We start from the raw sequence: 16,225 nt of genomic DNA, 5'->3' as shown, positions 1-16,225 counted from the left end.
CCGTGTCCTCCGCGGTCCCATTGGTCAGTCCTGGTGTCAATCCACGGCTCCCCTCGTCCTCATTGGTCGGCTGCGTGCAGCTCGTTCTCTTCACAGTTATCGCTACAACAATAAACTCTGGGGTGGGTTAAAGCGATGAAAGTGATGACTTAAAAAAACAAACATCTGGTCTCCTGTTTAATGAACATTGCAGCTTTGCATGACAATGGCAGTATTGTTTAGCACTGTAAGAGAACAAAATAAGTAGAAAGTTTTATATTCCTCTCTCAATAAGAAGTGATAAAATCAAGTAATAGCCATAGTTCTAGCTCAAAGGTCTATTCATGAATCCCTCGTGTTATTTTATGTATTTGGACCATGTGCTTTATTGATTACTGTGCATTGATTTTTTTATTATTTAAAAAAAGTAAAAACCACTAATAACAAATAAAAATAAACAAGAAAAAAATAGAACACAAAGGTTCATTGTCCTATATTTATATTTCATCCTACAGGTTTGGAGGTTCTGATGTGTGACAATAAATCGGACTGCAAACATGAACAACGTGAGAGAAAAACACAAATGCAGCAGACAAATAGCCTTCAGCGTAATTGACACACATCCGAGGCCACTAGTACAACAGGTAGTTTAAGTAACTGGCCAAAGACAAAATAGTCTCTCTAGTGTTTCAGACACGTGTTTGTAGCCCTTGTGTAAAACCTGTAATACCCGTAAGTAAAGCCTTGAGCGTAATTATACATGTTTCACTGCTGCAAGCAAGGTGAACCCTTAATTATCGGTCTCCTCTCATTTAGACAGCGGCGAAGGAGCATAAAACTAAAAAAAAAATAAACAGGGCACTGAATAATGCTGGGTATAATAGAGATGGTCCAAATTCCCAGTTGGAGTTTAGGGTTGCGTCAGCAGTCTTTTCTCCGGAGATCGAGCTTCACGTAACGTGTCCGCCTTGATGCTGCAGGAGGCGACCTGACACATGATGCAGAGTCGTGAGTGTTCACTGCCCTCCAGTGGTCACTGCGGGGAACTGCGCCGACGCGGCACGCGTCAGGTTGGAGATGATGAAATAGCAACACTTCCGGTCAATCCTTTCGAAATAAATGACTTAACGAGGAAGTAAAGGAAATAATCCTCAAAGTACTCTAAAATGTATAAACAGAAATTACAGATACTTATACATAGTAGTCATGTTAATTGTTTTCTAGTGACCAGAGACGACAATTACACATTATTTAATGGGAATATGTATTCTTAATATCACTTTTAGTTTGTTAATAATCATAATAATTATTATTACTATTATTTTATTGTGTTGATGAAGTTCCAATACTAAGCAGTATTGCGTTTACTTCTGTTCTACATAACAAATCTTCACGTGTACTCATAATCACCACTTTAATCAATTCTAAAATATTGAATTAGATCGATATTTAATTTAATTTAATTTACTGACACTGAGTGACTGAAGCTTTTATTTGTAAACAATTACACATTAATCAAGACCAAGACCAATTTAGGAAAAATTAATACATATTACAATAGTCTGCATGTCTTCCTTTCATAAGATAAATTAGAGTTGTGGTAGTTTATTTTGAAGAGTAAAGACGGAAGTCTCGTTTCTCTCATCCTACGAGCCTGACGACCTTCCTGAGTAGAAGCGCAGCGGACTTTGCTGAACTTTTCCGCCTATAAAACATATTTCACTCTGGTTTCAGGTCTCTTCGTGCCGCATAAATGCCGAAACTTCACCGCAAAGCTCCGGGTTTCGTTGCTGTCTGCGTCCGCGTCCATTGGTGAGTCATAAAAACGGGTTTTGTGTATTAGTTTGACACAAATTGACGCCTCTCCCTCCGATTATTACGGTAGCCGTACCGTTACATTCCCGTAACAGTGCAGCCAGTTCCGCTGCGGCCGCTTTTAAACGTCTCTTTTCCTCCTGTTGCTGGTTTTAATTGCGGACACAGACTCAGCTGCGGTAATGACAGAGGTTAAAATAGCGTGTCACCCTGTGCGCTTCATCCATGCTGGGTCGAGGTTTGCTTCCTGCTTTTCAAAGCTTCCTCTGCTGCTGTTAGAAGAAGCAGAAGGGAAACTCCGTCTAATCCTGTGATATGAGATCATGGGTTTGTTCAAAAAAAAGAAGAAACAAATCATAAATCTTTCACACCATGCTCTGCTTTTTGTTGTATACCTAGATTGTGTCAAATAAATGACACATTTCCATATTCTTCATTGCTCTAAAATGAGTTTTATTGGATTGTCATACTTTTAATATAAGTAAATAACTAGTAATAGCAAGATTTCCCTCGTTTACTGAGCTCCATGTCTTTGTGTGTCACCTGTTGTGTCTCAGTGGGACTGATTTGAAGTCTGCAGACTCGCTTAAACAGGGAGGTGGACATTAAATGAGCGGTTAACTATTGTGAAATTGACCTAGTGATGATGAGTTGCACCACTGGCACTTCTGCTATCAACTAAAGGAAGATGAGATGAACACAGGATCTCAGCATCAGGGTCTTCCCTCCGTCCCCCTCCAGCTAGGCGATGGACGGGCAGCAGACCCAGGTGAGCGACGAAGAGCCCAAAGTCCTGCGAGAAGACCCCCGGAGGAGGAGGAGGAAGAAGGCCATCTCGTCGTCCTCCTGCGCCTCCATGGATCAGATCACCGTGGAGTTCGTCCTGCCCACCGCGGCGCGCGGAGGAAGCGGCCCCGACACTCTGCCGCTGGAGGTCGCCGGAAACTGGACCGTGGAGCAGGTCGGCTAATCTACCGTCGTACCGCCAACACTGTGCCCCATGCCATCGCGGACGCTAAAGCAACACGCTGTTCTGTGCCACGCTGCGTTTCAGGTGAAAGCTCAGGTGTGGCTGAAGGCCGTGACGTTAAACCTCTGCGCGGACTTCTACCAGCGGTTTTCCCCCGACCACTGCATCCTGCTCTACCAGAAGAAAGGCAACGTGTGTGAGATCTACGACAAGCACCAGGTGTTCCAGACGCTGGACTGCATCCGTTACTGGAGAGGTACCGATCGCTGACAGGCCGCGCCGTCGCAGCCCTGAGTTATCCCGTGGAGATGATGTCAAACTCCTCTGTTGTCGTTGTGCTCTCTAAAAAGCCCTGAAGAAGGACGTGGGGCGGATCCAGCTGGTGCCCCGCCCGCAGCCCTCCGACGAGTCGCTGCGGTACCAGCGCTACCTGAACTACCTGATCGGCTACGACGTGACCGACGTGAGCAACGTGCACGACGACGAGCTGGAGTTCACCCGCAGGAAGCTGCTGACGCCGCGACGCATCGAGCTGTCCGACCGCGACGCTCAACTCTACTCCATGGACCCCTGGGTGACCCGCAAGCCGCTGCCTGAGCACCTGCTCACCAAGGTGTGTGTGTGTGTGTGTGTGTGTTTATTTACAATGTTTTCTGAAAGTTATGCAAAGCCTGAACATATGAAATACTATTTAAAGGGCCAGTGGGAAGGATTTGCCGCCACCTAGCGGCACGATTACATATTGCAGTCGACTGAAATTTCTACCAAACCACGGTGGTGAATGTGAATGCTGTTGAAGAAGACTTGAAACTAGAGATTGAGACAATAAACTCATGTTTACAATGTTTACTGAGGGAATACATCAAGAGAGAAGTAGAGTCATTTTCTCATTGACTTCTATACAACCAGATTAGTCGTTTCCTTTCAGCATTGGCTTCACTTCTCAGACCCAAAAGGTTGGCGTCTGAAAGCCACCGCTCCAGATTTAGTTGTCTCTGTTACTGAAGTATTCACGTCTCTTGAGGACATTGTCCCTAATCTGGTGAAAAAGTGAATTCTCTTCTTCCTCGAGGAAGAGTCAGATCTCACCCCGTTGTTTTAAACACCCTCGATTCATCACCTTCCCACGTGAGAAAACCCCAGGCCTTTACTGACGCGTGTCATCAGTTTGTTTGCTGCGTCGTCTCTTTGAGTAAAATCTCCGTCTTCAATCTTTGTCTCGGCTCCTCTGTCGTCTTTTACTTCACTGTTTTCACGTTTCCTCGGTGCGTTCGTTCCTCCTGTCAGGTCAGCAACGCTCACATCCTGTTGGTGATCCACATCAGCACGGCCAGCCAGACCATCAAGGTCTCCATGGACGACACGCCGGCGCAGGTAGACGAGCGGTGCTGCACGCCATTCGTTTCTCATCTGTCGCGGGTCCACTTCCTGACAACCTTTCGTCTCGTTTAGGTGTTGGTGAGCTTTTTCGCCAAGTCAGCGAACAAGAAAGTTTTGCTGGGCATCCCTGACAACATGTGTGAGGCCGACTTTGTGCTACGTGTGTGTGGAAGGTATGTGAGACGGCCCTCGCTGCTCATACATAGAGATGGTTTCAGGCAGACCATGATAAGTGTGTTTCACAGGGAGGAGTACCTGTACGGGGACAAACGGCTCCAGGACTTCAACTGGATCCGTCAGTGTCTGAAGAACGGGGACGAGATCCACCTGATTCTGGAGACGCCCCCTGACACAGACCTGGATCTGGTCCAGAAGGAGGACTGGGCACAGGTGGATGACTGCACCGGAGTCGCAGGTAAATCAGTCAGCTTAAAGCTTGACGGTCGGCAACGATACAGGAACCAGGAAGATAATTCGAGATCTTAAAAGTATCCGATCAGAACAACCCAGCTCGCTCTTTTCCAATGAAAGTAGCGAGCAGCTCCAAACGTAGCTTCATCTAGAAAATTAGCACATCTAGCTACATTTTCGACAAGAGGATATGAAACTCTGTGGTTATTTCATACAGACTATTTATTTATTAAGTTACAAGAAAGCCTGCCGTATCGTGGTACATGCCGTTATCAAGATATGACGTGACCGACACCGTGATGGAAGACTTTGGCCAAATCACCCACATCCTCCCTACACTGACAGCCAATCACATCAGGCCTCCCTCCAAAGCCACGCCCTCTTCTGGGGGAACCAGCACCTTCAGATGATGCTGCAGTTAAAACAGAGATACTGGGGCTCAGAAACACTCCCAATGTCTTCCACAGGGACCGCCGAAATGAAAGTTTCTTGCAGTAACTGTAACTATCTGCCTTTACTCTGTAAAAGATGCAGGTTGAAGGTCGGCTTGTTACAGTCCTGTGAGAGCCACAGATGCCATATTTAATGGGTAATTGTTCAGTGATGTATTAAACCCAAGCGCTGCTCTCAGAGCCTGACAAGGACTAACTTGTCCTTGTCAGGTACCCATGAGCAGCTGACCATTGACGAGAAGGACCATGAGCGGGTGTTCACCATCTCGATGTGGGACTGTAACAGGAAGTTCAGAGTGAAGGTGCTGGGTATCGACATCCCATCCCTGCCCAAAATCCCAGAGTTCATCGTCTTCATAGAAGCCAGCATCTTCCACGGCCAACAGCTCCTCGCCCAGGTGATGGAAACGTCCCAGCACGCAAAAACATAATCGATCGATATTGATTCATGGCCGCGAGACGGTGTGTGTTTCATCTTCTACGAGTTCACCGGCTGCTCCTTTTGTTCCACTGGTCCTCTTCACTCTTTTAACTGAAAACCACAACGTTCTCAGTTTCCAAAACACAGGAGAGAGTAAGTTTTGGACAGCAGAGTTTAACCCGTCCTCTACTGTCTCAGGAGAGGACGTCTTCTAAAACCTTCAGCGAAGAAGTGCTGTGGAACTGCTGGTTGGAGTTTAACATTAAGATCAAGGACCTGCCCAAAGGCGCACGACTCAACCTCCAGGTAAACTTTTAGTTCAGGACCGATGGGATAACTTTACAACAATCAGTTGTTGCAACAATCATTGTTCAATTTCCAAATGTATGTATGTTGTGGCAGAAAAATCATTTCTCCATTAAATGCTTTAGTGGAGATGAATGAAAGGACTCCAGTACTAACTGTTGGGGTGTAATAAAATATTGAGTATTGTGATATAATCTTTTGTGATAGTGTATAAATTCTCGAAAACAATGTATCAACTATGATCTAATTGTTTTTGGCCAGAGGTATTATGTGTTTTAGTTGTTTATTGTATGACAATTGTCCTAAAATTAGGTTTAAAATATCGCAATATATCGCCCTGCATACGGTATCGCGATGTATTGAACCGTAGAGTATCGTATCACCACATTCAAGTCTCGTTCTACTTTTTTCCAAACCCAGGTGGTTTGTGGGAAGCAGCCCCTGACGCCAAACTCCAAGGGAGCCTCCGCCTACCAGGATAATACAGCAGGAGCTGGCAGCCATGACGGTAAGGTCCGCTAACGTTTGCTCTGCCTCCTGTTTCATTCTGACCACCGTCCGAGCGAGCCCGTGTGTCCGTCCCTTTAGGGAAGACCAAGAGCCGCCTCCTGTACTACGTCAACCTGCTGCTGATCGACCACCGCTCCCTGCTGCGCCAAGGCGAGTTCATCCTGCACATGTGGAAAATGCCGGAGAAGAACGACGAGAGCAGCAGCAGCATCAACGCCGACAAGCTCACCTCCGCCACCAACCCGGACAAGGCCTCCGCCATGGCCGTCGCCATCCTGCTGGACAAGTACTGCTACCCGGTGGTGCTGCCCAAGAGCCGCGACGTGGCGGGCCGCGACCCCGGGGCCGCGGGCGAGGAGGCCGAGGGGGGCGAGCGCGGTCAGAGGGAGATGCCCAACCACCTGAGGAAGCAGTTCGCGGCCATCGTGGCCACGGACCCCCTGCATCCGCTCAGCCCCGAGGACAAAGAGCTGCTGTGGCACTTCAGGCACGAGTGCATGCGCGACCCCAGGTACTTCACTTTATTTTGTTCCAGCGACGAGCGAGTAAATGTTCCATCGTTGCCGCTATAACTGTGCGATCGTCTTCAGGGCCTACCCGAAGCTCCTGGGCTCGGTCAGGTGGGGGAGACAGGAAGACGTGTTGGCGACACACCGGCTGTTGGAGCGCAGCAGCGCGTGGGACAGCAGGTGAACTTTCACGCCGCCGCGATACGCGTCGTGCCCTCCGCCGCTCCGGTGTCCCATCACCTTGTGCTCGTGTTCCTCAGCGGCCTGGATGTCGGTCTGGCCATGCAGCTGCTGGACTGCCACTACTCGGACGCTCAGGTGCGCTCCATGGCCGTCAGGAAGCTGGAGACTCTGGAGGACGACGATGTGCTCAGATACCTCCTGCAGCTCGTGCAGGTGCGCGCCCGTCTTCTGTTCCTTCTTCCTCCTCCTCCACGCCGACCGAGCGCCTCTTTTCTGTTGCACCTGATTCGCAGCTTCACGAGCTCGTGGGAAGAGGCAGCTCACCGGAGACACGCTGCGTGTTTGTCACCTGACAGGTTTCCAAAAGTGACTCTGTGGTCAGCTTTGCATATTAATTATGAGCTGAGGCCAAAAGAGGGCCTTTTGGTCTGATAGGGAAATGATTCTCACCACCACAGTGTGGTGTTTGTATCAAGAGCTTTAGTGATACCTGGAGGGTGTCTTTCCAAAATATATACGCACGCACCTCAAAAAGAGAGATAACTTGCCCAGTGTCAGACTGGTTGTGTCCATAATCCCACACTTACATGCTATTTATTACCTTTCCCTGTAACCTGACCCTAGTATCTGTCTGTCGACACCTCTGACCTGTCAATCCGCTCTCCGCTTCCTTCAGTCAACATTTGAATAGCCGTCCTGTGTGTGAGCACAATGAGCTCTGTGTTTTCTTTTCACTGCCACCGTCCTGCCTTCCTGCCTCACCGCTCTCTGAACACGAGCGGTTAAAGGAGCAGCGTGCGGGAGTCAGTGGCCTCCAGCGGCAGCAGCTTGCAAAAAAAAGCCACGGACGTCGAAGCGTCGGTCCACAAAACAACGGGTGACATCACGATGGCCACGCCCACTTCTTACAAACAGCCTGTGTGAAAACACAAAAGCTTCTCTCGGGAAACACGGCGGTGCAGCCTGGTGGACGCTGTGAGCACGACCTGCTCCTTATTCAGATATGAACGGCTCATTCAAGCCAGCCAACGCACGACGATTCTTGGTTTTAGGGGATTATACACTCATAAAGAAATCATTGTTATGGTATTATATCCCATTTCTGTCAATTAATCCCCTAAATCCTAAAAGCTGCTCCTTTTCAAAAGGTAATGTTTTTTTCTGTAAACTTTGTTTTGGTAAATAGTCTGTATCCCCGAGGCCTTGAAACCGTTAGTCATGCACTTTATAACTTGAAAAAAATCTACTTCTCTGATTTTGTCCCGCGTCACTCTGATAAATACTCAACATCGGGCGCTTTGAATCAGGATTCACCAAAACGTCAAACCTCTATTTCTTTTCTATTTTTAGCTTCTTTTTAGATTTCCACCATCTGTCTGGAGTGTGTCCGGAGGGGTTGAATGAGTTGTGCATGACAGCAGTAATAGCTTCCTGTGTGTTTCCTGTGTGTGTATTATAAACAACAACGTGTTTGCATGTGTGTTCACTGTGAAACTATATCAGGTTATATTAGATGCATTCATTCAATATAATGTGTGTGTGTGTGTGTGTGTGTGTGTGTGTGTGTGTGTGTGTGTGTGTGTGTGTCCTACAGGCGGTCAAGTTTGAGCCGTACCACGACAGCGCCCTGGTCAGGTTCCTGCTGAAGAGAGCTCTGAGGGTAAGCAGGACCGACGTCTGTGTCTGTTTCTCACACTGTCTTCCATTGTGTGTGTGTGTGTGTGTGTGTGTGTGTGTGTGTGTGTGTGTGTTCCTGTGGGTTCTGTCTCTCTGCCCATTCATCCACCTGTATGTCTTTCTCCCAACGATGTCGAAGGTTTCGTCAAATATTGTATTATTCCTCTTTTAGCATCGACATCATCTCCATGGGCTGCCGTTGTATTTCTCCTCCAGCTGATGCTCACAGCTGAGTCTCGCCTCTCTTCTTTGTGGTTTTCTGCCCACAGAGTAAGCGCATCGGTCATTTTCTCTTCTGGTTCCTGCGCAGTGAGATCGCCCAGTCCATGCATTACCAGCAGAGGTACGCGGTCCTGCTGGAGGCCTACCTCCGGGGCTGTGGTGAGGACATGCTGCAGGACTTCAGGAAGCAGGTGAGGCTCCTTGACCCGTGTGCTGTAGGTTGAAAAAAGGCCCCTCGGTTCAGCTCGTTCAGTCACTGATGTGATGAGGTGACGCTCTGCAGGTGGAGGTGACGGAGGCGCTGCAGAAAGTCACCCGCGAGATGAAGGCCATGTCCGCCGAGAAGTGTGACATCACTGCACAAGGTGAGGCGGAGCCGGTCTGTCCCACTGGCAGCACGTGGTTCAGATGTATTAATCAGTGATGGAGAGTAACTCAGTAGATTTAATTAAGTACTGTATGTAAGTACAACGTTGATGCTACCTTCTACTCCACTACATTTCCGAGGGGAAATATTATACTTCTTCACATTTATTTATTCATAAGAGTAAATTCGGTATAACACTGCAATAGAATTTGCATAAAAATGCTATAATAACAATCTCAAATTGCTGATGCAACAACTAAAGAGCCTATTTGACTGCACAATGAGTACTTTTCTTGATTATATACTAACATACTTTTACTATGGTAAGCTTTTTTAATCTACTTGTGTACTTTTATTTGAGTATAATATCTTAGTACTTGTTCCACCACTAGTATAATTACTGCACGCACCCTAACCTGCGATATTCAGCTCCCGTCGTTCTATAAAGCGAATCCCTCTATGTAGAGCATGAGCTCCTGCAATAAATGAAGCCACAGAGGAACTCAGGCACATGTTCATGCAGTGAGACTAAAGTTGTGTGTGTTGTGTGTCAGTGGTGTTCCAGTTGCGTCAGAAGCTGGAGACTCTGCAGTTGTCCGGTCTGCCGCAGACTTTCAGAGTCCCTTACGATCCTGGACTGAGAGCTGGAGCCTTGATGGTGAGGGGAACACACACACACACACACACACACACACACACTGGCCTGGGAGAGAACCATACAGGCAGACAACCAGATGTCTGCAAGTAGAACACCAATAAGAAAAACCAACATATGAAAGCAGTTTTGCGGGTGCAATGAATCCTGGTGAGCACCTGCGGTATGAGCTCTGCTTGTGAACGCGCAGATCGAGCAGTGCAAAGTGATGGCGTCCAAGAAGAAGCCGCTGTGGCTGCAGTTCAAGAGGGCCGACCCCACCACTCTGTCCAGAGACCCCATCGGCATCATCTTCAAAGACGGAGACGACCTCAGACAGGACATGCTCATCCTGCAGGTGAGCGGCGGCGCGGCCTCTGCGTGTTTGTCGCGGAGAAAAACAAGAAGAAGAAAAAACGACTCGGCTTCCCTCTCGTGTCCCTTCAGATCCTGCTGATCATGGAGTCCATCTGGGAGACCGAAACACTGGACCTGTGTCTGTTGCCGTACGGCTGCATCTCCACCGGGAACAGAATAGGTCAGCTGTTCAGCGGAAAGCAGATGAGTTGATTGTCGCGGCCGGTCCAATATTGTCTCAATTCTGTCTTTGTTGCAGGCATGATTGAGATCGTGAAGGACGCCACCACCATCGCCAACATCCAGCAGAGTGTCATGGGAAGCACCGGGGCCTTTAAAGATGAAATCCTCTCCCAGTGGCTGCGGGACAAGTGCGTCAGCGAGGACAAGGTACACGACGCCAAGCGGCTTCACTTTGACATCCATCCATCCAGCTGCCGCTCTGTTTACCAGACGCCAGAGGAAGTGGCAGTGCGACAGACAGGAAGGAAGCGACACACTTACTCACACACACACACACACACACACACACACACTGTGACTGCTGTGACACCTGCAACCGCAAAGTGTCTAAAAGTTCCTGCTTTGTTTCTGAGAACCTACTTTGCAGTGTTTCATCTGTTAAGTATGAAGGGAAGGGGAGTCGGCGCTACGCTGCCGGACGTTTATTGTCCACATTCACACAATATTTACATCACTTCACCAGAGAAGGATTTAACGGAAGAGGACAATCCCACACAACGTGTCGTTCACGCCACCAGACCGTTCTATTCTCATTGAATCTGACATTTCAAAGCAGAACGTTTTCTGCCTGAAGCCCACCAAGCAAACCTCTGGGTCGCGGCCCAGTTACTGCCCTACATGTGTGACGCTTTCTCTCTCTTCCTAGTTCCAGCAGGCTGTGGAGAGGTTCCTGTATTCCTGTGGCGGCTACTGCGTGGCTACCTACGTCCTGGGTATTGGGGACCGCCACAATGACAACATCATGATCACTGAATCTGGTAATGACGTCATGTGACTGCACTTCATTTAACTCAAACTACTGTCTGTAAACGTTTGTAAAAGATTGAAAAGTCTTGTTGAAGCTCGGGATCGGTACCATCGGAGGATCCAGTGAGCATAAGATCGAACAAGCCGGCCCGTTGCTGCCACCTGGATGGATGCACGTCTCTGTGTGAATGAAGCGAGACACTGAGAAGGAGTTCCTCTGTGTTCCTGCAGGGAATCTCTTCCACATCGACTTCGGTCACATCCTGGGGAATTACAAGAGCTTCATGGGGATCAGTAAGGAGTGGGTTCCCTTCGTGCTCACGCCAGACTTCCTGTACGTCATGGGAACGTCAGGAAAGAAAAGCAGCCCCCACTTCCAGAAATTCCAGGTGCAGCAAATGTGATTTTTTTTACATTTTTCATGTGAATTCACACAGAATGTCGGCTGAGGACAGCCGCTGTTGCCAAGAGGTGTCAAATGTCCTGCGTGCGTTTGTCTGCGCGTTCAGCAGGCGTTTAACTTCCTTTATCTCCGTGTCAGGACGTGTGTGTGAAGGCTTACCTCGCCCTTCGGCACCACACCAACCTGCTCATCATCCTCTTCTCCATGATGCTGATGACCGGTACGACCTCCTTCCTTTTTGACGCCAAAAAGGACGCCAGCTCCTGGTAAACGCTCGCACGTGATGAGATGAGAGTCTTAATTATGTTTTGTTTTCATACAGGCATGCCCCAGCTGACCAGCAAGGAGGACATCGAGTACATCCGCGAGGCGCTGACCGTCGGCCGCAGCGAGGACGAGGCGCAGCGCCACCTCCTGGACCAGATAGAGATCTGCAGGGAGAAGGGCTGGATGGTGCAGATCAACTGGTTTGTTCACCTGGTGCTGGGGATCAAGCAGGGCGTGGAGAAACGGTCCACTTAGGCCTCCGCGTGAAAAAGGAAACGTTAAGACTTCCTTCTGGCTTATATGCTTAGTTTTTTTGTATTAGAAGGAAATAAGTCTTATAGAAGAGGACTGGACAATCTGAAAAGCTACACAATGGTTTACACAGCTATAAAATTAAGAAGATATCAAGTTTTTTAGGGAGAATTAACGAGAGCAAGGGATTAACTGAGACAAGGGACAAGAAAGGCTGGAACTTTTAAAGCAAAGCCGATTTCAACCTGTGGTGTTTGCAGAAAAGATGCTAAACTGAATGTAACTCATTCTAATAATGCTGAAGAGTTTTTTATTGCACCGGCTCGGCCAAGTCAAACATTCACACCAAACTCAACTATATTTACAAAGAGCTTTTCCTCTTTGAATAAGAAACCTTTTGAGAATAAAAACCCAACCAGTGTAAGGAATTGGATCCTTACGCACGTCTATTTTCATCCTTCTACAATCTCAAACTACTTCCTGTTTCTAGTCATTTCCTGCTCAGGAAACACATTTCTCTCACGTTTCCTTCACATTGTTTTCATTTTGAAACGCAGTGCGTGTCACACCGTCTGTTGCATTCTCGCTGAGGTAGCGCTACACTGTCTGGTAGAGTATTGAAGGATCCGTCTATTGAAAATAGCTTGAACAATGTTTTCAAAACATAAATGATGTCTTAAACGTTCAATTTGATCGTGCTAATTTATAACCGCTGTATAAGACTGTTGTTTGGGTTCTACTTCCTGTCTGTCAGCGACATTCAGCACATGCCGGTCAGTGCTGGAGTCACTTTTAATAGGATGGTGGAACTCATGTTTGTTTTTTGTTTGTCTACGACAATGATTTTGAATATTTTTAATGACTTTATCAAGAGTGCAGAGTTAAAATAATTATGTTCAAGATCACTGGATCTGAGTATTATGTCTTAAACTGTTATGCCAAATAATATATTTGCCAGTAAACATGCCCACATTTAAATTCTGCCGGGAAAAACACATACAAGACAACTTTGACTGAAACAAGTTCTCTCTCAATCTTTTTGGCGTAATGAGTCCTTATTGAGGCGAGTTTAAAAGACGAGGTAAAACAAAACCCACAATATAATTATGGGATGTGTTGACCATCTCAGATTATATTAAATAGGAGCATGAGCATAAGCCATTTCTCAGTCAGAGATTAAGGTTACAATACGCATCAGCAGTTTGAAAGCTTTTTAAAGCAACGTGAAACCTTTTTATCTTTTTTTTGTACAAAAGTCTTTTGTGACTCTTAATTCATTCAATCATTGATTTTGAAAATAAAATGTCTTGACACCAGACTATTACAGTTCTGTAATCTGTGTTTTGTCTTTCACAAACCAAACTTACTGCTTGTTTGCACGTCATCGTTCAAATGATGTACATTCCTCTCGCTCCTGCCTTCCCTCTTGACATGATGCTCGTCTGACAGAGTCCTCCAATGAGAAGGATGATTCTGGCCACGACTCATTTCCAATGTAAACTGTAATAATTGACATTATCCACAAGATGGTGCAGCACCGCAAGCCTTCTTCTTCTTTCAACACTGACACATCGAGCCTCCTCTCCTCCTTCGCCTACTCCTTCCCTACTCTTCCTCCCACAATTCCCCCGGTCCTTCCTGTCAGTTTCCCATTCATCTCTTCATCCGGCTCCTCTTCCTCTCCCCCTCTCTTCCAGCATTGTTTGAACAGGAAAGGTACAAGTGGGTGTCAGTGTACTGCACGAGGAACAAGTGTATTTCCTGCCACTCGCTGTTCCGGCTGTTAACTGCTGTATATGTTGTGATGTACAGGGTGTTGAGCGACTAAATGGATTAGACAGATAAGCCTCCTCATTCCATTTGGCATTAAGGCCTCTTAATGCTAAATGTACACGTTTCAGCAAAGGCATTGCATTTATCCTGGAGGTGATGGGCGTGAATGGAGCGGCGTGTGAATGGATCGCAGAACCTCTTCTCCTTTGTTACCTGTTTCTCTTTAGCATTCTCATTGTTGCAGATGCATATGTTTATGTTTTCGTATGGATGATGCTTCTCAGAGCCAAGAGTCATGTATCTTTAAGGAATCACATCTGACAAATGAAGAAAGATCCAGTTTCAAACCAGCCCTGATTAGCTGGGTTTTGTTACAGCAGTATATAAAACTAATTTACAAATTGAATAAGGCGTTAAAAGGAAATAACGGCAGTAAACCTAAGTGGGGGAATTTTATGTCCAATTAAAAGTATGAAATGGCACCGAAGCAAACTATAAAAATAACCCATTCTTTTCTATTCTCTTCATTATTCTCAACAGACACCGAAAGAAATGATCCGAACTTGATAAAGGTTCAAAAGCACTTCAAAAAGTTTTAGAAGTCCCAGTAGCCCAAGTCCAAGTGACAAAGTCTCTGTGCAGGAGTTGACTTTATGTTTACTGGATATTCTGTGTTTTTTAATATGACATTTTTAAGCAGTTCATCCGCATGCAGCTTTTCTAAGTGAAAACAATCATCTTGCAGATTTAGATTTAGCTTTAAAAACAGTTTTACAGGGGAAGCAAATGCATTTAGCACATTCTTAGGTCTGGTATATGTGTTTTGGTGAGGAACACTACCACACAAAACAAATCTAACCAAGAAAACGCCACATGGTGCCTGTAAGTTCAGTTAGAAACTCGTAGCATTACTGGTGCATCTGTAGCGCTCGGCACGGCTAGCTGAGCTGGCAGCTGCAAGCTAACGGCGCTAACAAACAAACTGAACAAAGCTATCCACTCTATTATGTTGGTGCAATACATACGTTTTCTCACAACGATTATTGATCTGTAACTATAATTTTATAGTTTGTATTAAAAAAGCTGAAAATCCAGGTTTTTCTCAGAGAAAGTAGCTGAATGGACCTAGCTTGAAAATCACTCTAGCATCCTCGATACAAAAAGGACAATTGTTAAATAGTTGCAGGCTGATGTTTTTTCTTCTTATGAAGTCATGTTTGCTTCACGTACGCTGCAGCTTTCATGGAGCGACGCCCTCAGCTCTGACAGGTGAGTGTGTGAGGTCGATGTGGGAGGAAACGGCAAGAAACTGGAGCGTCCAGAATCGATTTTGCTCTCTTCCTCTATTAGCTCTGGTTCCTCTCCAGGAAGACATGAACCAGATCAGACGACGGGGGAAATCACTGGGCCTGTGTGTGTGTGTGTGTGTGTGTGTGTGTGTGTGTGTGTGTGTGTGTGTGTGTGTGTGTGTGTGTGTGTGTGTGTGCGCACATGCTCATATGTCCTCTGTATGTGACTGTTGAATTTGAGATCTTCACGGTGAGGACCAGCCTGTCCTCACTTCTCCACGGGGTTATCTCAGGGTCAAGACGTGGGTTGAGGTTTTGTGTAGTGAATTATTACATATTATTAGCTTATTATTATTATTATTATTATTATACATATTAGGACTATGGGCTCAGGTGTAGTGCTGAAGGGTTAAGGGCTCGGGAAGGCACCTAGTCAATGTCGGTCCTCACAAGTACTGAAATCGTGCATGTATGTGTGGGATATCGTGTATACACGTCGAGATAAATGTAAATGCTGTTATGCTGTTTGTACATATGATTATGATGTGTGGGTGCAATGCACTTCAGTCTATTTATGGCGGCTGCCTTGAAGTGGCTTTAAGAATGTAAATACAGATTTAACGCCGTGCCTTTGAATTCAGAAGTACACCATCTTCCTCGTGAGTGGAGCAAACATATTTTTCTTAAATGCAGAATGTATTTTAAAAGGCACATTAGCTAAGTACCAAGCGCTTCCTTGTTACCAGGAGCGGCATTATCCATCAGTATAGAGACATTCATATTTTTAACTGGAGTTGAAACATGTTCAACTCGCTGGGGGTCTAAGCCTTGTAGTCGTGCTGCTTCGTGTGAATTTACATCTGCTTGCGTCCACGCTGGTCTCTGCATTGACTTCTCTTGCCATCGCCATCTGAGCATTTCTTAAAAGAGGTGTTTGACATTTACAGCACATTAAGCCATGACAGTGTATCAATTAAGCCCAATTTAAAGCCTGAATTGGTAACCCCAGACTACTTAAGACTCGGGACAAATTGATGAGACTTTGGTTGGCTCTTTTG

General features: G+C 46.4%; 1 protein-coding gene across 2 annotated transcripts; it reads left to right on the top strand.

Annotated features, from left to right (window-relative positions):
• The first annotated feature begins 1,652 nt into the window (after positions 1-1,652).
• Positions 1,653-13,411, top strand: pik3cg (phosphatidylinositol-4,5-bisphosphate 3-kinase, catalytic subunit gamma). Of its 2 annotated transcripts, none has more exons than XM_068587077.1 (24): positions 1,653-1,791; positions 2,536-2,755; positions 2,849-3,020; positions 3,115-3,377; positions 4,052-4,138; positions 4,217-4,317; positions 4,390-4,559; positions 5,218-5,405; positions 5,627-5,734; positions 6,155-6,242; positions 6,323-6,755; positions 6,835-6,933; positions 7,014-7,149; positions 8,531-8,596; positions 8,883-9,026; positions 9,119-9,200; positions 9,757-9,860; positions 10,048-10,194; positions 10,284-10,374; positions 10,453-10,583; positions 11,092-11,194; positions 11,415-11,572; positions 11,725-11,806; positions 11,909-13,411. In XM_068587077.1, exons 2-24 carry the CDS (start codon positions 2,543-2,545, stop codon positions 12,106-12,108), a joined length of 3,366 nt encoding a protein of 1,121 aa, XP_068443178.1. In that variant the 5' UTR covers positions 1,653-1,791; positions 2,536-2,542; the 3' UTR covers positions 12,109-13,411. The 2 variants fall into 2 exon arrangements, with proteins under 2 accessions (XP_068443178.1, XP_068443177.1); XM_068587076.1 differs by having other exon boundaries at positions 11,083-11,194.
• The last annotated feature ends 2,814 nt before the right edge of the window (positions 13,412-16,225 follow it).

Source organism: Clinocottus analis, unplaced genomic scaffold (genome assembly GCF_023055335.1).
Source record: "Clinocottus analis isolate CAN_PGR_092001 unplaced genomic scaffold, fCliAna1.0.p SCAF_20, whole genome shotgun sequence".
Classification (NCBI taxonomy): Eukaryota; Metazoa; Chordata; class Actinopteri; order Perciformes; family Cottidae; genus Clinocottus; species Clinocottus analis.
This window is presented reverse-complemented; position numbering and strand designations above follow the sequence as displayed.